Source organism: Polistes fuscatus, unplaced genomic scaffold, assembly GCF_010416935.1.
Source record: "Polistes fuscatus isolate 324 unplaced genomic scaffold, CU_Pfus_HIC Scaffold1, whole genome shotgun sequence".
Lineage (NCBI taxonomy): Eukaryota > Metazoa > Arthropoda > Insecta > Hymenoptera > Vespidae > Polistes > Polistes fuscatus.
Genome location: NW_025112997.1, coordinates 4,154,690 through 4,176,980, shown reverse-complemented (window position 1 = coordinate 4,176,980; position 22,291 = coordinate 4,154,690). Strand labels below are relative to the sequence as shown.

General features: G+C 36.1%; 1 protein-coding gene across 15 annotated transcripts in view; it reads left to right on the top strand.

Moving 5' to 3' along the window:
• Window positions 1–22,291, top strand: part of LOC122519657 (neural-cadherin) — a 79,639-nt gene that overhangs the window by 9,141 nt on the left and 48,207 nt on the right. For 11 of the 15 annotated variants that reach the window (XM_043639302.1, XM_043639345.1, XM_043639320.1 and 8 more), the window contains 11 exons: window positions 6,330–7,714; window positions 7,897–7,956; window positions 9,018–9,209; window positions 10,053–10,299; window positions 10,420–10,639; window positions 10,781–11,057; window positions 11,125–11,720; window positions 12,053–12,199; window positions 12,382–12,573; window positions 13,975–14,007; window positions 17,108–17,298. In XM_043639302.1, coding sequence (XP_043495237.1) covers window positions 6,394–7,714; window positions 7,897–7,956; window positions 9,018–9,209; window positions 10,053–10,299; window positions 10,420–10,639; window positions 10,781–11,057; window positions 11,125–11,720; window positions 12,053–12,199; window positions 12,382–12,573; window positions 13,975–14,007; window positions 17,108–17,298 — 3,476 coding nt within the window. In that variant the 5' untranslated portion in view covers window positions 6,330–6,393. Of the gene's footprint in view, window positions 1–6,329; window positions 7,715–7,896; window positions 7,957–8,198; window positions 8,208–9,017; window positions 9,210–10,052; window positions 10,300–10,419; window positions 10,640–10,780; window positions 11,058–11,124; window positions 11,721–12,052; window positions 12,200–12,381; window positions 12,574–13,974; window positions 14,008–17,107; window positions 17,299–18,732; window positions 18,924–22,291 lie in introns of all 15 variants that reach the window. The other 4 variants (XM_043639387.1, XM_043639362.1, XM_043639379.1 and 1 more) reach the window with 4 other exon arrangements.

The window sequence follows — 22,291 nt, the reverse complement described above, 5'->3', positions numbered from 1 at the left end:
TGTGTGTATGTGTGCGAATCTCCCCTCTTGCTCTTTACCTTTTTCACTCGTGGAGTTTGTATGTAGGTAGCTAGCTACCCTAACTCACACTAACACTCATGTACTCTGCACACAGAGAGAGAGAGAGAAAGCACCCTCGCTCAGTACCGTAGATTCTCTTATTCTCCCTTTACACGAAAACTACTACTATACGTGTACCAACTATAGCAGTGTTTTATGTCGTCGTCGTAGTCGCAGTCGCCATCATTGCAGGATTTCCGTGAACCCCTCTCTGCTTTCTCTAGAATTCCCCCCTTGCTAAGAGAGATGAGAAATCTGTGTTGGGATGAGGTTTACAACCGAGCCGAGCCGAGCCGAGCCGTGCCGTGCGCAGAAAGAAAAGAACACGTTGCTCTCTGTTGAGATAGAGAAAGAAGCGAGATCAACGTCCTTTCTCCAACCAAGGAGGCGGACCCCCTCCCAAAATCCCCCATCCCCCGCCCACATCCCCCCCCCGAAATATTTGACGGGCTAAACTGCGCCGGCGGCCTTTGCACGTTCGCGCGAATCGATGTGCGAACAGAGATCATCCGACAAATTTGATCTTTCCTTTTTTCAAATATAATCTTCTTCTTCCTTACGAAAGGAAACATCTATAAAATAAGGATGGTTAATAATTTAATTTATATTTTTAACGGAATATTTTTGTTGTATTACTTCGAAAACTTGATTATATTCGTAATACGAATACGAAATAACGGCAGATAGATGTAATTTTTGTTTCTATACGATAATATCTTTTTTCTTGGTTCACCGACAAGATAGCATATTACCTATCCAATCGAAATTGGTTTTTTTCCCCACGAAACATCCCTAGGACTCTCAGGGAATTTCGTAGAAATTCGATATACGCGTAGTAGAGAGTGGGGGAAAAAAATCTCGTGATAACAAAAGAACGAAAATTTCGTCGAAAGTTTTTCCGAATAAACGCGATTACCATCCTCGCTCGAATTACCACGCGCTGACTCGATTTACTTCAATATCTTGTACCTTTGGAAAATGGAAGGAAGAAGATTGACCCTATTAAGGGACGATAAAAATAGATAAAACGCGTATCGATTGTGCTTTTCGAATAATACTTTAGAAAATATATTCACGGATGGTTACTTGCACTTGGGGCAATAAAAATCAAATAGAATAAATGTTTGCCAATAATGATCGAATATTGTTAAACGAGTATTTAACAAGGCTGTTGATTGGAGCAATTAATTACCAATTATCATTTTCAACGCAAATAATAATTTATAATAATTCAAAACAAATATCAAATTGTTCCTGTTTAACTTTGGAAAATTTACAAAATGTAAATATCAAACTGGCTGACTGATTGAACGAATTTTCGTTAGGAAAGAAACTACGAGACCTGATTTTAAAAAGCACGAGTCGTTAGAAAATGAAAGGAAAAGATTCGTTGGCAGAAAACGATCGAGTTGAAAGGTCGAATGATGCAAACGAATACGTTTGCCGAATACAAAAAGGCGACTGTTTTTTCAAATGCACCGTGCGGAATTAAATCAGAGTCTTCTGCAAAAGAAAAAAAAAAAAGAAAAAAAGAAGATAGGCTCCCGTTCTTTGTTCGGCGTGAAAAGGCTTAATTTATCGTCGAATGAGCAAACGTTTTTTTTTTTTCTATCCAAAGAGACGAGAAAATAACGTGTATCGTTGAAAAAAAAGCGCATACAATAATTTCCAATTCCTGTTTATACCAAAGTAATAATATAATATTTAACAATGATACGAGAGTTCTCTCAATAATTATTAATTAAAGTAATATTATTTCAATATAACAATACGCACATATAGACGTGAAATACAAACGAAAAAGAAGTAATATAAAAGCGTCCGATAATTACAAATAAAATATTTATATACTTTATCGTATCATTTTCAACGTGTAGTACAATATTTTCTGGCTTTATCGTCGACTAGAATGAGAGACAAGATGAAGAAGGCTTAGAAATAAATATCTACATATATATATAGAGATATCATACATATATACTTACATGTCTGAGTACATAGGTCATAGGTATTTCATTGTCCGTTGGATACGTAGGACGGAAGTAGCGACTGGCGAGTTGCCACAATCGGGACTGACAATGAGGGGTGTTGAAAAGGGAGGAAAAAGAGGATGAAAGAGGAGAAAAGTCGATCGGGCGTTCCTCTTTGACGGCCGTTGTCTCCTTTTTCCTTCGTAACAACTTGTATGCACATATGTACATATATGTGTGCGCGTACATATTCTTTCAATCCCTCATTAACCTTTTTACGAGATTCCTTTTTCTTCCTTTTTCATTCCTTAAGTCTTTATGAATATATCTTTGACTTTTTAATGCATCAACTCTTTTATCCATTCGAAGGAACGAAGGGCCCCCCCTTCCTTCCTTCCCTTTACACCCTGTCCTCTTCTAGAATTTTTCTTAGAAAACATTACGAAGCTCGTTAGTATGTAACCCCCCCAAACTTGTCTTAATTGACTCAATGGATGCCTACTCGGTCCGTCTGCTAATTTCCGACGCGATGATGAGGACAACCAAATGGTTTGGCTCATCTGATGTCAGAGAGAAAGGAGGAAGGGTTAGGAGAAAGGGAGGGAGAGAGAGAGAGAGCAACCGGTGAGGTCAAAATCGTGCTTAGGCGAATATGTAATACTTCGTATAAAGACCATTAATCCTAGTAACGTTATCTACACGATTCTCATTCTAGAATTTTCATTTCTCATTTTCGGTTCATTAAGAACCATTAGGTGGGATATGTGTAGAATAATACAAATTATGGCATATTTTTCCATTATTTCATAATGTGTTATAATAGAAAAGATTTGATAACATTCAACCTATTCAAGTTTGAATAGAAAACTTAATTCGATTAGATTTAATTGGGGTTGTTAATTGTGTATAAAAGTGATGTAAGAAACATTATACCTAAGGAAAAAGAAAATGTCTGGGTACGTAATAAATTAAGGTTCTTTCTAATAAACTTAACGAGTCATATTTAACGTAGCTGGGAGATATTTTTCTTCCTTTTCGAGATAACAGCAGGAGCAGTAGCAGCTAACAAAGGAACATCCCCGAAGAACAATGTGGAGAATATGAAATATTACGTGATAGATATTTCATTCTTTTTGTTTTTTGCTAATAAACAGTTTAAAGTGAAAGGAAAATAATATCGCTAGGAAAATTGGTCTTATTGGAATAAAATGTAAACAGGTTCCGTTAAGCGTTTCAAACAAAACAAAAAATTGCTCGATTTGAAATGCTGAATAATTTGGTTGGATCGGCATTTTTTACTCGGCAAATGGATTTTTCTTTGTACTCTTGTTTATTAAGACTTTCCTACGGGCACGAAAAAAAGCTTGCAAATGTATTAGGTAACAAACTTGCGGTATTATTACATCCGTTAGAAATATTATATTTTAAAAAAATATAAAACTCTGCTAATTAATTCAAATACACTCAAGAGTTACATTTAAACGTATACCGTGATAAGACCCTTATTAATTATTAAAGAATGAACTTGGAGGCTAAAATTAAGAATACGTTGGAAAGGAGATACTTTTGTTATTTAAAAGTAAACTTTTCTAAAAATAAAAAAAGCAGAGAAGGAGAGAGAGAGAGAGAGAAAGAGAGAAATTCATTTGAAACGTGGCCTCTATCGCTGCACCAGATGATCCCGAGTTTGTGCCCGAGGCAGAGTGCAGGTTATAGAAATCATCAACAATGCAAGAACGCCGAGGGATTTTTTTCATTTAAAAAAAGAATCCACCAAGAGAGAAATACTTTTAAACGTTATGTTATTTTTGTCCCTTTTAATTCAAACTTGATACAGACAAGTTGATTCATCGATTACAATCGTCAATGGGTGTATTACGATAGTTATATTTATATACAACAATAATTTCGTGATAGAACGTTGTATTAAAATCTCCTTTAAAAGAAAAAAAAAAAGAAAAAACATATTATTATAGTTGGAAAGAAAAAAAAAGGATTGTTAAATACTAGGAATTATGAAGCAAGTCGCCTTCCGTCTCGATCGAAACGTAAGAAAGATGAGAGACTAAGAGAGCTCGTTTAAAACTTTCGCTCGAAACTTTAAGTGGTTGGGTATGAGTAAGCACGGGACGACGACGACGAGTCGGCAGCCCTTTTTACGGCCACAATTACGGACTTTTTCGATTCCAGAGGTCTTCCTATGGCTACGAAGAAGATGAAAAGATTAAAACGTCAGTATAATTCGTTAGAAGAATGATAGGGGCACGTCACGTTCATCTTACATTCATTTTCTATGATTTACGCGCACGTATTTTGCGTTATTTTCATTCATCTACTACTACGTTTTTCGTGATAACTTGTCAATCGTATCGACAGTTTCGATAGTTATTGGTGAAATAAATATAAAAATATAGATTAACGTTTTGAAAATAAAATCGATCCTGGTAGAAATTTGTTAGGTAGATTGAGAAACTGCTAGGACAGAAAGAGGAAGAGAATTTCTGCATTATTCATATCGACGACTAGTTCTATATTCTCTGTGTTGGAATCCATGCATTCTAATCGCGTTTATAAGATGGAAATGCGAGCAAACTATCGGCGCATAATGCAAGATACCGATATTTCCTTGAATCATATTCATCGTATTTTGTTAATTACTATACGAACATATATATATATCAAGCATTTATATGGAAATATATTACTAATTAACATATGATTTGAATAAAACGTCGATTCACATGTTTTTCCTGGCAAAAAAATACAAAAATAATTGTATTGTTTCCGTCCCGGAAGGTCAACATCGTGAAAATAAATTCTTTTTGTAGGTTTTATTCGATGTATCGTTTTTCAGAACGGAGAGAGAAAGAGAGAAAGAGACAGTCAGCAAGCCAGCCAGCTAGTAGTAGGCCAAAGACAGTCACTTAATACGTTTCGAGGAGGGATTAGGTGTCGTGTTTCTACGGACTTAACTTGATATAATACCAGCAGCTTGCTTGGTTGACAAGCATCCGCTCTCTTAGGTCAGTCTGTAGTCGATCTCGACTTTCGACTGTTTCGAGTTCGCCAGCATTTCAAAGAATGGGGGATGGTTTCAAGTGTATAAGCATTTACTTGCACTCACACATATATATATATAAATCTAAATATATATATATATTAACTGATTCCCACGGGTATATAAATATGTTCATAGAGAGATTATTTGCTAAATTAGAGAAGAACACCCACGCCGTTATATAATTTCAAAGTAATGTCAAATTTAAACTCGAAACCAATGCTAACACGACAAGAGTAGGAATGTAAACAACGCCGAGGTCATAGGCAACTTTGGCAAGCTATCAAGTTTATCAGTCAGTCGTCTACGAGCCGTTCTAAAAGTATGTTTTGTATATTAACCTTTGGAAATATTATTTTTAAATAATTTTCGGAAGGAAATAATAGCCGTTCGTTCTTTAGCACTTACATATACACAAGCGGAATAAAAGTTGTACAACGTCTGGTTGCATTTAGAATACATGTAAGTAATATGCAGGAAACATTATGGTAAATTTCTTGATATGCCTTGCAAATGTAGATTAAATGCGTCTTGTAGTGCGTTATTGTAGTTTATATTATGTACGTATGTAATATAATACACATATGTACATTTACAAATCATATTGGTGGTATTTTAAATTATATAATATCTTTCATTGAGCTAATCAATATCGCAAATCATTTTGACCTACGATTTATCGAGCTGTTACGAATAAGTTAGTCGTTATATATTATAGTATATATATATGTACATATGTATATGTATATAAGTATATATAGATCTTTTTTGTGAGTTCAACGATAGAAGTACTTAAACGAGCCGCGACTGACCTCACGTCCGGTTTCTCTCGGGGCGTGAATGGAATCAAATGGAACGGAGGGTTACTAAATGACAATGGTCAACTCGTACGCGCCGGTTCTTATTTCCGGTGCAACGTTACGGACATTGTTCATCGCGTTGTCTGTCTGTCTGTCCGTCGAGTTGTAGGAATGACGGGAGAACTACTCGCGTCGCTCGATGTCACCGACACGTATTGATTTCGTCTGGCAGCTGACTCGCACGAGACCTAGTATATGCACTTTACAAAGAAGAAGAAGAACGGAAGGAAACGAACTTATGCCGTTGAAAAGATATAACAAAGAACTTAGCGGGATTCCTCCCGATATTGTAACAGTTTTTTTTTTTTTTAAATTTCAACCAATGATTTGCATAATATAAGAATAAACGGACAGCGTGTTTGTTCTATTTCGTTGTTGCAGCTCGTGTTTGCAGCACCCATGCTCTAGTGAAGGCATCAGAAAGTTAACGAGAAGGAGCGGCAGGATGTGGCGATTACTCGTCTTTTGGATCCTAGCGATCAACTTGGCGAGGATCGATGGGAAAGTCGCGGTCTTGCCTCACGACGTTTATCCGGGTTACGAGATAACAAGATTTCACAGCGAATCGAAACAACAACAACCATCGAGGTTTCGTTTACTCGACAATGCCTTCTCCAAATATTTCACCGTCTTGAAGAATGGCCTTGTCATGACCACGTCGGAACTCGGACCGTTGCTGAATCATCGTCGACCGATCGATTTGGTCGTTTTAGAAGAATTAGCAAACGGTACAGAAGCCCACGATCTTCGATTGTACGTGATAGATCGTTGTCACCTGTTAACATTCTCCCCGGAACATCTAGGGGAAGGTGAGGTGAGCGAAAACGCACCTGCCGGTACTCTGGTCGAAGGATTTCCACTTTTGAGAACACGCGGCAACTTTCCCGTTCATTATACCATTCTACCAGACGAAAGTGGTGAATTAGCGTTCGCTTTGAGAGCAGAGTATTCGAGCGAACATGGTTTCAACGTTACACTCGTTAACCGCAGGCAAGGAGTCAGAGTAGTAACAGCTAAGCCGCTAGATCGCGAAAGAAAAGACAGATACAAGTTGGTGATACGTGCGTTCGATGGTAATTACGTGAGCACCACGAAAATCGGTGGTTTCGTTCGGGTTATCGATGAAAATGACAATGGTCCAGTTTTCGAGAAGGACGTTTACACCTTCGACATTCGGCCTACGAATATTGAGGAGTTGAGAGAGGGTATCGACATCGTTCCATCTTGGGACAGATTTATGACGGTAGGCAAGATTGTAGCCAAGGATGCCGATGGTGACAAATTGGCTTATAGAATGCTTACCAGCAACGATCTTCTTATCGTCGTTCCTCAAACGGGTGAACTTTGGTTAGCCAATTTACCCGATTTACCTCCCGAAGAAGACACAGAACGAAGTTTTCTCATCGAAGCACACGATCTTCGTACTCCATCGAAAACCTCCAAAAAGCCGACTAAAGTAATCGTCAGATTTCTAACCTCGGTAAACGTTCCCGAGCCCGAAATTCACAAAATTCGAAAGAGACGAGTTACCAGAGCTGTCAGGCCTACAAAGAAGATCGATTTTTCCGAGGCCGATGGCGACGTCGTTGGGAAAATAGCTTTTCATCTTGAGAAGGAAAACGAGAAGGAAACTTATAAGATCAGAGACGAGAACAAGTGGGTTACGGTTGGATCCAATGGATCCGTCATGGTCAAACAAAAGTGGGATTATGAAGCGCTCGGACTCGAGAAGACTATTGATTTTTGGGTTACCATAACTAACATGGGTAAGCTCCTTTTTCTTTTCATTACGTTCATTCTAAAGTTCTGTTTGTACAGATTATTTTTATTCCGAACAAATTGATTATCTTTTCTTTTTATATATGATTTGATCTCATTGATTTTCATTTATGTTACATTAATTTTCTTATTAATTATTATTTGATTTCATTTTGTCGACTGTGCGAAGAGCTGTCCGAAGAGCTGTGTGCACGGTTTTACATCGATTACCCGTGCCCATTCGAAGACGGTACCAGCATTTGATTTTTTTTCTCAAAGATCGCTTCGAAAAGCATTTGAAAATCTTCCGCTTTTCTGGACAGTCTTGATACACGCGTAGCAAATAAGCACAATTATTTAACATTTGGCACTCTTTTTATTAGTGGGAAGTGTTGGGTATAGTTTGAAGATAAATTGATTATTTTCTAGAGCACGTTATTTCACTGTTACTAATTTGATATATTTTCTTTCACGCATAATCGGCATCCAAAGGATTTCAATGTAAGTATCATCGCAATATCATTCATTTCTCTGCACGTACACGCGCGTGTACGTGTTTATGTATGTCTCTGTGTGTGTGTGTGTGTATTTTTTTTGTTCTTTGCTTAAAAGTATTTAGAAAAAATTCGTAAAAACAATATTCATTGCAAATTCATAGCGTTTCATGTATGTTTCACATGTTTCATGAATGATAAATAGCACTGTTTAAATGGTTATTTCTATATTTAATGTTTTTGACATTATTTTGATATTCCATCTATCCCTGTGGTTACAAGGTCTGACAAAACGTACTTGATTAAAACGAATAAGGTCGCAATGAGTGACCAAACATACAGATCGTATCATTAAATTAATGAAATTGCTATCGAATTAACCGTAGTGACCTTATTCGAAATATACCAAATATCGTGTGTATAATCATCTATTTGGTGAATAATATTAAATAAATTATAGACTGTCGTTCTCACTTGAAATTATTAATTCAAGTTTCGTTAGATTGACTTTGTCCAAAACAAACAACGGCTTATCTTATTGATCTCGCTAAAGCATGCACATTTTTGTTTGCTTGTGCGTTTAATTCGTGTAAATTGTATATTTTCTTTTTTTTTTATATATACGTTATATATGTCGTTCGAGTTTTTGGTTTCACGAGGATGGGTTGAAAAAGTGAAATGTAATTTTACCGAAAAAAAGAAAAAAAGATAATTCCTACGCTAATTGTAAGCTAAAAACTTTTCAACCCAGCCACATGTGTGTTGCAACAGGCTTACCATTGAATTGTGAAAATATAAAAATGATACGTAATCGTAGATACGGACAATCAACGTGTCATTATCAACATGAAGGACGTGAACGACGAGCCACCTTACTTCATTAACCGTCCTCTACCCATGCAGACTGTTGTACAGCTGAATGCACCACCAAACACGCACGTGTTCACGTTACAAGCAAGGGATCCTGATACCGATCACAACATTCACTACTTTATTGTTAGAGACCGGAGTACGTAAAAATGATTATTATATTTGACTATTACTATAACATTTTTTAAAATAATTTTTTTTTTCATTTTAATTTATTTCCGTTTGGTTAAATAATTACTCTTCATTGTTATGGATATCGGATTAGATGAAAATTATTATTACGAGTTGGAGTAATAACATTTTCGAATCATTTCCATTTGAGTTACCTTTGAGTTTGTTTTAGTTCTCTTTAATATGTTACATGGTTAGAGATCAGAGTGCGTGAAATTTCATGATTATTATGATTATAATTATGAACATTTTCGAATAATTTACATTTAATTACGTTTGCAGAAACGAGTTGGGAAGAAAATTATTACGACAAGTATTTAAATATTCGCGAAAATAACTGTCTCGACGGGTTAACTTGACTTTTGATAGAATCTTAACGATTACGCGATTCTTAAATAATTCCATTAGCTTTCTAGACTAATTATAGATAAGATAGACGTCTATTAGAGCACTCTTCTAGCGTCCGTTGAATAATTTACGTGATGTCTCTGGATCTGAAAATTGTCTTTTATTCTTAATCAACCGATCGATTTCTCCGTGAGTGCAACGTCCGGTTACACGTGAATAACGTCATGAAGCCAATCTCCGATACTTATTTTCGTGCCCTTTTAATGTCATTTAACATGCGACTACTTTTTACTTCTTTTTTCTGTTTTTCTTTTTTCGTTTCTTTGCCGATAGAGAGAAATGTTACGCTCTTAACAAATTCATCGTTACTAGTCTCGTACTGGCAACTCGATTGTGCATTGCATAAATATTTATAAAAATAGGATAATATTGGAAATGTAGGTTCATCTTTCTTCTTTTATAGCCGGTGGTCGTTTCGAGGTCGATCAAAGATCAGGCGTAGTACGTACTCGTGGTACTGATCTCTTTCAGTTGGACATGGAATACGTTCTTTACGTAAAAGCCGAAGATCAGAATGGTCGAATAGACGAGAGACATTTCCAGTCGACTACGGAAGAACGACTATCGATCGTTGGTGGCAAACGTGCACCGCAGTTCTACATGACCGCTTACGAAGCTGAAATTCCAGAAAATCAAAAGAAAGATTCCGAGTAAGTTTTTTTACTTCAACTATTTCTATAAACGATCCATTTCATTTCTGTTTTTTTTTTTATATTTCTCGAAAGAGAGAGATCGATTTTCTATATTCTCCAATTCGTTTGGATTTGCAGCATCATATCGGTTAAAGCCAAGTCATTCGCCGATCGTGAAATTCGTTATACATTAAAAGCTCAAGGACAAGGTGCTGCGGGAACGTTCAATATAGGGCCCACTTCTGGTATCGTCAAGTTGGCAAAAGAACTCGATTTTGAGGATTTACGTCAACCACATATATATTCGTTGATAGTTACTGCTACAGAAGATTCTGGTGGATTTTCAACAACAGTCGAGGTACTTTTATTAGTTTCAAATTGTTCATTAAAAGAAAACGATTGAACTTGAAAGATAGTTTAATTTTTGAAATAGTTCATTATCGTTCTGTGATATAATTCTAATATATAAGTTGAATACATCATATTCGCATATTTGCAGTTAACCATTAGAGTTTCCGACGTGAATGACAACGCTCCGAAGTTCGAGTTACCAGACTACCAAGCTCATAACGTCGACGAGGATATTCCTTTGGGTACCAGCATACTAAAAGTTAAAGCAACCGATGCCGATTCTGGGGCAAATGCAGAAATCGAATATTTAGTGTCGGACGATCATTTCAGCGTCGATTCGAACGGTATCATCGTTAATAATAAACAACTAGATGCCGACAATAACAATGCTTACTACGAATTCGTAGTTACGGCTAAAGATAAAGGTGGGTTTATTCAAAATTAATTGTGACACTGTGACAATCAAACTAATGAACATTGAAATATCATTAGGTACACCTTCGAAGACTGGTACGGCTACTGTACGAATTTATACTAAAAATAAAAACGACGAGGAGCCAAAATTTTCTCAGCAAGTGTATACACCAAACGTTGACGAAAATGCCGGACCAAATACATTGGTGACAACCGTGGTGGCGTCTGACAAGGACGGTGACAACGTTCGTTTTAGATTCGTTGGAGGAAATATTACGTCAGGACAATTCGTTATCGAAGAAATTACTGGAGTAATTCGTCTTCACGGGGATAAAATAACTTTAGATCGTGACAAATACGAGCTTAACGTGACAGCTTTGGACGATGGTGCATGTTGTTTGAATGGGGATGCGACGATTCATACCAGCACAGCTGTCGTCGTTGTTTTCATAACCGACGTTAACGACAACAAACCGGTGTTCAAAGATTGCGGAACTTACAATCCTAAAGTCGAGGAAGGTGCTCCTAATGGAAGTCCGGTGATCAAGGTACAAGCTACCGACGAAGATAAAGGTGTCAATGGGCAAGTGAAGTATTCCATAGTACAACAACCTAATCAGAAAGGAACTAAGTTTATGGTGGATGAAGAAACTGGCCAAGTATCCACTAATAAGGTAAGTATTTTGAAAAATATTATTTCAAAAGAGTTATTACGATTATGTAAAAAATCACACGAAATGTTATCCTCGTTACCTATTGGATCGTGTATGATCTACATTTCACGTACCGTCCTCGATATTTTACCTTGAACTAGAAAAACAGATTTGTTAGAAGGGTAAAATGATTATATTTTAATTATCAATAATCCGAGCGGTGCTTCTCATCGAGCACGGCAACGACGGAGAGTATTTAAACAGGTCGCGTTGCTACAAGAGAGAGAGAGAGAGAGAGAGAAAACTCGCAATTAAGGACATGACCTGATTATGCTCATCATGATTACTTTCAGGTATTTGATCGCGAGGGCGACGACGGAAAGTTTGTATCAGTTACCGTAAAAGCGACGGATCAAGGTGAACCATCCTTGGAAGGAGTTTGTTCCTTCACCGTTGAGATAACTGACGTTAATGACAATCCACCGTTATTCGATCGTCAAGTGAGTTGATAAGATAAAAAAAAATATGATAATAATATTCAGTTAATCGTTAAACTGCACTTTCCTGTATAAAATATATTTTTGACGTTTTTCAAAGTTTATTTAACAAAATGTGCGCGCGTTTAGGTATTTACCTTGTACATTGATCAAACGATTATTATATCAAAGAAAACATCTTTCAGAGATACGTGGAAAATGTTAAACAAGATGCAAGTATTGGCACTAATATTCTGAGAGTATCGGCCTCTGACGAAGATGCCGACAACAATGGCGCTATAACATATACTTTGAGCGCACCTAACAACGATCAAGGCTTGGAGTACTTTGAAATCCAACCAGAATCTGGTTGGATTGTATTAAAGAAGCCATTAGATGTGAGTATCTATTTCAAACGTTGACTCGCATATTCTATCTTTTTAATCGTAAACACGGCCACGATTCGCTTGGACACGCGCGCGTGCACATAGAATATTATCATTCTCGAACAATGATATGTTAATACAATAATACAAATTTCTAACGTAAAATTATCTAGTCAAATTTCACGCGCGTTATCCAAAAGAACTCGTAAGCCGAAAAATAATATAATAAATGTATATATATTATATATTATTTATACATAAATATATACATGCGTGTATATTCACGTTCATGTATATATCGTGTGTGTGCGTGTGTGTATGTGTGTGTGTGTATATATTTACGTATATACACGTATATACATATATTTAATATGCCGATATATTGTACGTTTTGCGTTAACTTACGTTCTTTAACACGAATCCGTTTTGTTACTACTTGCCGGATAAACTTGTATACCAATATGCGTTTGGTCGATAATTATTTCTCTCATCACTAATATGCAACGAAATGAGTTTCCTTTTTACGGCACATGTATAGAACTTTTTAATTCCCATTGATATGCACAATGTGTTCACTATGGTAAATACTTAGCTATGCCTGATTTCCTCAAACGCTTCATGTACCTGAATCGATCGACCGTTCGGGCTATTTTTGCATCAGAACACTCTCTCTCTCTCTCTCTTTCATTCTGTCTGCGGCGCGAGTATCTTTTTTCTTTTTTTTTTTTTTTTTTTTTTCATCAACTTTTTTTTCAAAACATTTTTTTCTCTTGAAATTTTTTTTTTTTCTATCTATTTTTTTTTTCTTTTTTTTTTTCTTCTTTTTTCAAAATACATACGTGCCTCGAAACACCTATCGTCCAACGACTCTGCTATTTTTCTTTTTCTCGGTATAACGCGCGCGAGTAATAATAACGAACGAACGAACGAACGAATAAATCTCGATCAATCAAAAATAAATTCGTCGTGTTGTTCCTCGTACGCGGGCGTGATTTATCAAACAATTTCTCTTCGCGCTCCTATATGATTTTTCACGTTCATTTTCGATCGACCATTCGACCGGTCCAAAAAGAATTTTTTGCGCCGCGCTTAAATGCAATACATTTTTTTGTTACTTTTCCAAAATAATAGCGAAATAAAAAAAAAAAAAAAAAGAAAAAATAAAAAGAGAAAAAGAAAAAGAGACGAAATCCACGATTTTTTGGTGTACGTCACGCGTCGTTAGAGATACGTAAGAATGACACAGAGGAAAAGAAAATATAAAATAAAAAATAAAAAAAAAAAAAAAAAAAAATAATAAGAAAAGGAAAAACAACGAACAAAGCTGCTGACTAATAATCTTTAATGTTCTTCTAACATAAATACTAATTTAAATGTTTTTCAAAAGGGAAGTGATGTTTTTTGAACTTCCAGGAGCAGGTGGGAACGACATTTTTTGACCCCCACGTAAGGTGTACTTCAACCTCTACGCATTTTGTGGTGCATCAGACATAAACAATTTTTGAACAAATGCTTGCATATTTTATATGAATGTATTTTTGATTCCTTTACAGGAACGGATCTCGCTCTCGCTCCTATCATCCATCCTCTATCTCGACCTCTCGTCTACATCACTTATGCTCACTATCATGCTCTGTCTTGCTCTACCTTCCTTATTTCTTTATCTTTCTCTCTCTCTCTCTCTCTACCTCTTTCTCTCTCTGTCTTTCTCTTTTTTTCTCACTTTCTCTCTTTTTTTCTTTTATATTCCAATCGATCATTATTTTTATCGTATGTATGCTTTTTCATTCATCTTCTATCTCATTGACCAAATTCATTCATTATACTTTATTTTGCATTTTTCTCGATCGATTCTCCTACTTCCATCATCTATCTCTAACTATATATATTATTTCTCTCCCTATTAATTTTTATTCCTCTACTATAAGCGTTTTGTTATCTGCTACATATGTTTGATGACTATGGTTTGATTCGATACAACGATCACGTTTCTTTGGAATTTTTGTTCATCCACTTGATTGTACTTTTCTGTTTGTTTCTCTCTCTCTCTCTCTCTCTCTCTATCTATCTATCTATCTATATATATCATCGTCATTCTATTCATCAATAACTATCGTCATCTAATTCTACTCTCGCAAATCTCACCAAATTTTTCACAACCGCCCCCCACCACTACGTTCCTTCCCCATTTTCACTTACTTTACCTTGACCTCATTTTTCCCGCTACATCACGACGTGACTGACAAAAATATATATGAATACATATATATATATAAATAAGCATACATATATATATATGTATATATAAAGAAAAAGAAAAGAAAAAAGAAAAAAGAACGATTTTTTGTGTCGAGAGCGTGACAAAAGCAAAGTTAGATCGCAAGAAATCTGTCCGTGGTGTGACATTTTTTCTTCTGTGATTGGGGCAGCATACCACTGTCGTAAACGGAACGAACGCATACGGTGCATATAATGTATGACTATAATCACCGATGCGAGATAACAGTAGAAATTGCAATTCTACACACGTATAGAGAATATTATACGTACGACATAACCGAACCAAAAAAAAATGTATAAAAAAAAAGAAACAGAAAAAAAAAAAAACAAAGAAAAAAAGAGTCCAACGAATAACGTCCATCGGTTTTTGAGTGTCGTTAAGAACGAGCAAGAACGAATCAGAGCCCCCAGGAATATCTTTGTCATTTTTTTCCGTCTACCCTCGACTCCGGAATATATACGTTTTATCCGTTTGAAACCGATCACCGCTAGCCGGCCAGCTAAATTGTCCTTTGCCCTATCTCTATCTCTCTCTCTCTCTCTCTTTCTCTCTGTCTCTGTCTCTCTTTCTCTCTCTCTTTCTCTCTTATTCTATATATTTCAATATATATATACATATATGTATATATTATATTATATCTCTCTCTCACTCTTTCTAAGTTTCTAAATGCATATAAATATATATATGTATATTTCTCTCTCTCTCTCTCTCTCTCTCTCTGTCTGTCTTCGTTCCTATCCCAATCCATATATTCCCAAATTGAATCCCCAGATGCCTCTTTTAATGCATTCTCGCTTGCATGCAAATGCCTGCATTGGTTGATTTCGTAAAGGAACTAATTTCAACTTCTTATTGTTTATGTTTGTGTTTATTGCACCATTTACTTTCTTCGGATTTGATGATGACAAAAAAAAGGGCTGTTTTCCAGTAAGTAGGAATAATACTCTTGTGTTAGACACTTTGCATCGGAATATATATGATATTAAAAAACGATGCGATAGTCACGATTATCGTACGTATTGAACAGGATGCATAATATTCGTTGCAATGTATTAATACAGAGAGCCTTTGAGTTTCGATTAAATTATAGAATGTTTATTCTTTCGATGAGTTTTTGCATATGTTGTTATTATTGTCACTCGATGAATTTCTTTATTTCTTTCTCTCTCTCTCTCTCTCTCTTTCTCTCTCTCTTTCTATTTCTCTTTCTCTCTCTCTATCTCTCTCTCTTTATAAACCTTCGTTTTCCCAACTCTTAATTAAAAATCTTTCGTTTTGTTATATTTCGTTTGACGCGTTAAATTGATTATTTTTATTTTATATGTATATGTATATATATATATATATAAACACGATATTTCGCGTGGCATTTATTTATTATTTTCGCCCTAAGCTCGTAAGTATTTCGTATTAGAAGGATCTATAATTTAAAAATTCAATGGCTTATTTTTTCTATATGTATATATATATATATAAATATAAATCTATTATTTCTCAAATATATTTATATATATATATCAGGTTTTCGTCCAAGGTGTTGTTCTCCTCCTTTGATCGCGATCGTTAAGTTTAATACAAAAGCAGCACATTAAATCGATGCAAGAATTTGTTAAAAAAAAAAAGCAAAAAGAACTACTGTAAAACAAAACATTTTCGAGACGTTTCAGATGATCGCAGTCAGAGAAAAATAACTTTCCTAGTTAACACGAAGGAGTGCAAGGACGTTAATGAAGCCTGTGAGATAACCCACTGATGAAGATCTGGATCTTTTAATCATGAAGATACTTGCGAGCACGCGTCGTCCTCTCTCTCTCACTCTCTCTCTCTCTCTCTCTCTTCTATCTCTCTTTCTATCTCTCTTTCTATCTCTCTTTCTTTCTCTTTCTCTCTCTCTCTCTTTCTATTTCTTTCTTTCTTTCTTTCTCTTATTTACATTTGATTTCTAATATCGACTTGATCTCAAAACGTCCACGTGGACTCGAGTGACCAAAAGAAAAATTCAAAATAACGAAACTCTAATACGAATCGACGCAAAACCAAAATTGAATATATATATATGTATATATATATATATACATATAAATAAAGAAAAAAAAAAATCGAAAGAAAAAGTTATAAACAACAACAACAACTTGTCGAGCACGAAACAGTCTAACAACAAAAAAATTAACAAAAAAAAAAAACAATAACAAAAAAAAAAAACAATCAAAACGATAAGAAAAATTGTCCTGTGTAAGTTGACGGCCGAATGTTTTGCCACTATAGCGTGACACCTATCGCCTACGAGTACGGGCCTCCGACAGAGGGATGCTAGTCTTGTACGCAGACGTGGACGTTGAGTTAGACGTCGTAGACAGGAACAATAAACCACCTGTGTGGGATGCGAATGTATACGGCCCCATTCACATCAAAGAAAATGTCACAGTGGGTACTGTAGTGACGTCGGTGAAAGCCAGGTTTGTATACCACGACATGACCGAGACAAGACACGTGACATGCCGTGCCATGCCATACAGTCTGCTAACTTTTTTATCCTTTCTTTATATCTTTATATTTTTTTTTCCTTCTTTCTTTTATTTATTTATTTATTTCCATATTTAAACACACACAGTTAAAACATCATCTAACGTATACGAAAACACACATTACTTCATTCCTTATTTCTCGTCTAACATATTGTTCTATCTTCTTTATCCCGTATTACATACGTACACAAAACTTTACTTTAATTACACATTATCTACGATATTACTTTTTATTTATTATTATATTTTTGTTAAAAAAATATGGCAGCACGTATGGTTAAGTACGGCCCGGTAAATCGGAAAAAACATCGGTACTACAGTAATTAGATCTACTATTCTACTACTTACCATCACTATTACCAACACCATCATCACTACCATCATTAACATCATCATCATCATCATCGTCATGATCATCGTCATCATCATTATCATCATGATCATCGTCATCGTCATCATCATTATTATCACTATTATTACTATCTACTATCACCATCTGCCCCCCTTACTGGCATCACGAAGAATCCCGACGACCAAACTTATATTTCCATTTTTCGATTATTTAACATGGATTCTTTTTCTTTCCTGATTGGTTTTCGTGATTCTCGTGATGAAAATAAATTGAAAATCCAATCATCGTGCGAGGGCGAATAAGCGGGAACCGTTTGTCCATCACAATCTTTGGCCACGTCGTCGATACTTGGGGCCGCGAAAATGGAGGAGCATTAATTAGGATATATACATATATATATATCTCGAAACAGGACATCGTGTCTCGTAGGGAAGTGAGCGTTTTTTCAGGCGCAGTTTCTAGCAGTTTGGAAGAAAGAACAAGAAAGGCAGGGGAGAGCATTTAGCCGTCTCTCTTCGTCGATCGTCCGAAGTGTCTTCACCCCCTTTGAAGAGTCCCCTTCCCCCCATTTTTTAACGTAACCCTTTAGGATCTATCTATCTATCTATCTCGTTTAGCCTCCAGCTGCTGCTCGTGCCAATTTTGTGTTGGACCATTTGTGGTCTCTCTCTCTATCTCTCTCTTTTTCTCTCTCTGTCTCTTTTTGAATTTTGTTTGTTTTTCAAGGCGTCGAGATCTGTGAACAGCGGAACGAACGAAATAAAATATAAAGAAAGCAAATGAACGAACAAACACGAACTTACGAACGAACGAAAGATCGAACGAAGCAAGCAAGCAAGCAAGAACGTGTTTCAACAGGCATCAGCTCTTCTGATTTAGGCTCCTTTTTTTAATAAAGGGTGGAAGAGCGAGTGTACCACCACGTATCGCTGTCACGAGAGCTTCGAACCTTTGACACTAACACCGATTGTTTTTTGTTCCCGTTTGCGATACACTCGCGGTCTGGTGCGTAGCGCGAGACATACAAGCTGGAGGCGAAGGCCCAAGACAAGGGCGCCAACCCAATGTCGCGAACGGTGGAGGTTCAGATTGACGTTGTGGACCGTGCGAATAATCCGCCCGTATGGGACCACGTAGTGTATGGCCCGATCTACTGTAGAGAGAACATGGCCGTTGGGGCTAAAGTTGTATCTGTTAAAGCCAGGTCTGTCACACTGTTAATGCTCCGTGCGGCTCTCTGCACGAACCCGCCGCCCTGCACGCAATCTCGTGGCAGTATATTGTTTCTTGTGCACGTTATTAATTGATATTGTGTACGAATTTCGCATACACACGCATACAACACACATAAACACGCTTAAAAACCTCCAACCCTGGCCTCCCCCTCTCTCTCTCTCTCAATACAAATCATTGTTTTTGACATTGACGGAGCTTTTTGTTCCTTTTTTATCGATTAATTTTTCTACGTACTTTTTTTTTCTACCTTCAGATCACTCTTTCGATATACAGATGACAGATATTTTATTTTCAAATAACGATCGCTTGATGGAGTATTCGTTAATTGACGTTACGAAATAATTATCGATTATTTTTTATACGTTTTTGTTTCTTTCGACTAGAAAATTTACGCGACAAAAAACAATAACACGTGTCATGCAACAATCATGGATCAAAATAATACATCACATGATGAAAAATGAATTTTTAGCAAAGACCCGTAGTAGTTTTGGACCATATTATTATTCATTACGTAAAAATCCTACGTAAAATTTTGTATAACACAGATAGTGAGTGTTTGTGTGCGTGCGTGCGTGTGTAATATGCGTACGCGTGTGTGCCGTAAACAGTTTTTTGGGCATGTTTTACGACTAGATGCTTACCAGAAATCACTCCCACCAAAAGTACACACTCTCACATTCACGCGTCTTTTTGACCATTGTGTATTTTTTGTTTTGTTTTTGTTTCCCATCGTTTTGCACATCGGATTGGCTTTTTTTCAAAATTTATTTTTTTTCTCTCTCTCTCTCTCTTTCTACCACGAGAGAGAGCTATATTTCGACGATGTTATTATTGTCCATTTGATTAGTAGTACGCGTAGGATGAACCAACCAAATTCCTTTTAACATGAGATATACGTGTAATCCGAAGACAGTGATGAGAGTGTTCAAAACAAACAGCGCATTTTTTTTTCTCGTCAGAGACGCCATAGTTAATTTTTTTTTCTTCTTCTTCTTCTTCTTCTTCTTTTTTTTTTTCATTTTTAGAATACGTCGACATACGTTTCGTTTTTTCTCCCAAAATTTTGGTTATTTACAGTTTCGCAAAGATTTGCATATATATTTTATCGAAACCTTAGATCAGCGAAATGTATTTTTTCATGAATGCCATCGATAATTCATTTTTGGGCATGCGTTACACGAGTTGCTTAAAATTACATGCGTTAGGTTTATCGTCTAAAAAAACACATTATGTATACGTAACATAATTACATCATGTCATACATTTCTATAGTTTTTTTTTGTCTTACCTTTTTTTTTAATTTTTTTTTTCTCTACTCGAGAGCGTAGTACGTATATTGTGTTCTTCGTAGTAATTTTTTTGTCGACGAAAACGAATTTGTTTTGCCCTGTGTAACAGCAATGAAACGCGATGTAACGAGAGTTTTCCAGAAATTCGGAAATCCGGATGATGATGAAAAGAAAAGAAAGAAAAAAAAAAAAAGAAAAGAAAAGAATCGATAGGAGGTGGGAGGGGGGAGGGAGCGGGCGGGGGTAGGGAAATGAAAAAAGGAAAAGAAAAACCACGGAGAAAAAACGGAAAGTTCGAGCACGGTCGTAAAAATGTGACAAGTTTACGAGAGTAAAGAGTTAACTATGACAAGTATGGCAAATGCGTTTTGTGAACTTTCGAAAACGCGACGACTTTAAAACTTGGTCCTTTCTTGTTATATTCGTATTTCCAGCTAAAAGAAAAATAAAAATGACATGTTTTTTCGAGGATCCATGATGAAACGAGGAAACGACACTAACGGTACTTTGTGTACGTCCTCTATCTATCTCTATTTCTTTCTCTCTCTATTTTTCTCTTTCTCTAACACATTTCACATTTCCAGTCGTTCGTTAGTATTTTACGTATAAACAACACGTGAAAAACTAGAGATAGGAAAAAAACTATGATTGAAAATTCTAGGATTGGATTATATATCCCATTAGGATAATATTCTTGTGTGTGTATCATAGATAAAACTTCGTAACAGTCTCGTTCATGTGTATTCGTTCGAATAGAATAATTCGGGTTATACACATAAATCTTTCCTTTCAACGAGTCAATGCTTTTCGTGCGCACAAACACACAAACATATATTTAACGAAGCACATACGAGGTACTACGATTATGGGTCTCGTAGTATTTACTTACTTGTTCACGCGCGAGCACATGGGTTGCAAAAGGTAAAAGGGATCGTGCTTATTCGAGCTAACGCTACTAACCGAAACACACATATTCATGTAACATCATACATATGTATGTATGTATGTACTTACACGCGAGATGAGAGGTATATATCCGCTGGACATACACGACCGGTCAATTTTCTACTCTTATCAGATAGGAAAAAAGAATCTAAAAAGAAGTAGGGACTCATTGTCATAGGATTTTTTCTTTATGAGATAATAACGATCAAAGGATTAACATCCTTAACGTTAGGAAAATTATTGACGTCTATCCATTATATTTAAATGTATTTACAAAAAGATCATAAGATTCTTCGTATATTATTTTTTGTATTACAAAAATAGTATCTCTTTTTATTACTCGTACGTTTAATCGTTGCTGTACGACCCGCATATGGGTTCGCTAATGACACAAAAATTAATTAATTAAAACTAAAATAAAAGCACGAAATAAAATAATTAATTAATACTAAAATAAAGTACGTGCGCGTTAAAAATATTTTCACTTTAAAATATAAAATGTTAAAAGTATATTAGGAAAAAGAGAAAAAAAAGGAGGAAAATATAGGCATCGATTTGGAAGGGGAAAAACAAAAAACGCCCGAGGCGCGAGAAAATAATTCGGGGAAAGTAGTCGAACGAGTAGGCGTTTAATAAATAAAGAGAGTCATCGAATATTCTCAAAGGATGTAGAATGACGAACTTGACACGCGTACACCATTGAATTCCTCCTATCATTTCGAGATATTTGAGAACGTAGTTTCTATAAAGCTCCTCTTTACGTAGTAGTACGAGATTTCTCTAATGCCGACGTATTCTCGACTGACAAACGGTGCTATTAATTTGGCGCCGAGTCCTTTAGAAACGTATGGTTCACCAGTGTGAGTTTGTGGGCGGTGAGAAGGGTGGGGGGATAGAGATAGAGAATGGATTTCTCTCTCCCTTTCTCTTCCATCCTTTTCACGGATCGATGAACCGTACGTTCTGTTCGGACGTTCAACGTATGACTCGGAAAGCACATCCTACAGGGCCGTTCTTTTTCAACGTGCCACCGTGGGTCTGTGTGTGTGGTCTGTCTGTCTGTCTGTCTGTCTGGATCCCTTCGAACGTTCTCGTTCTT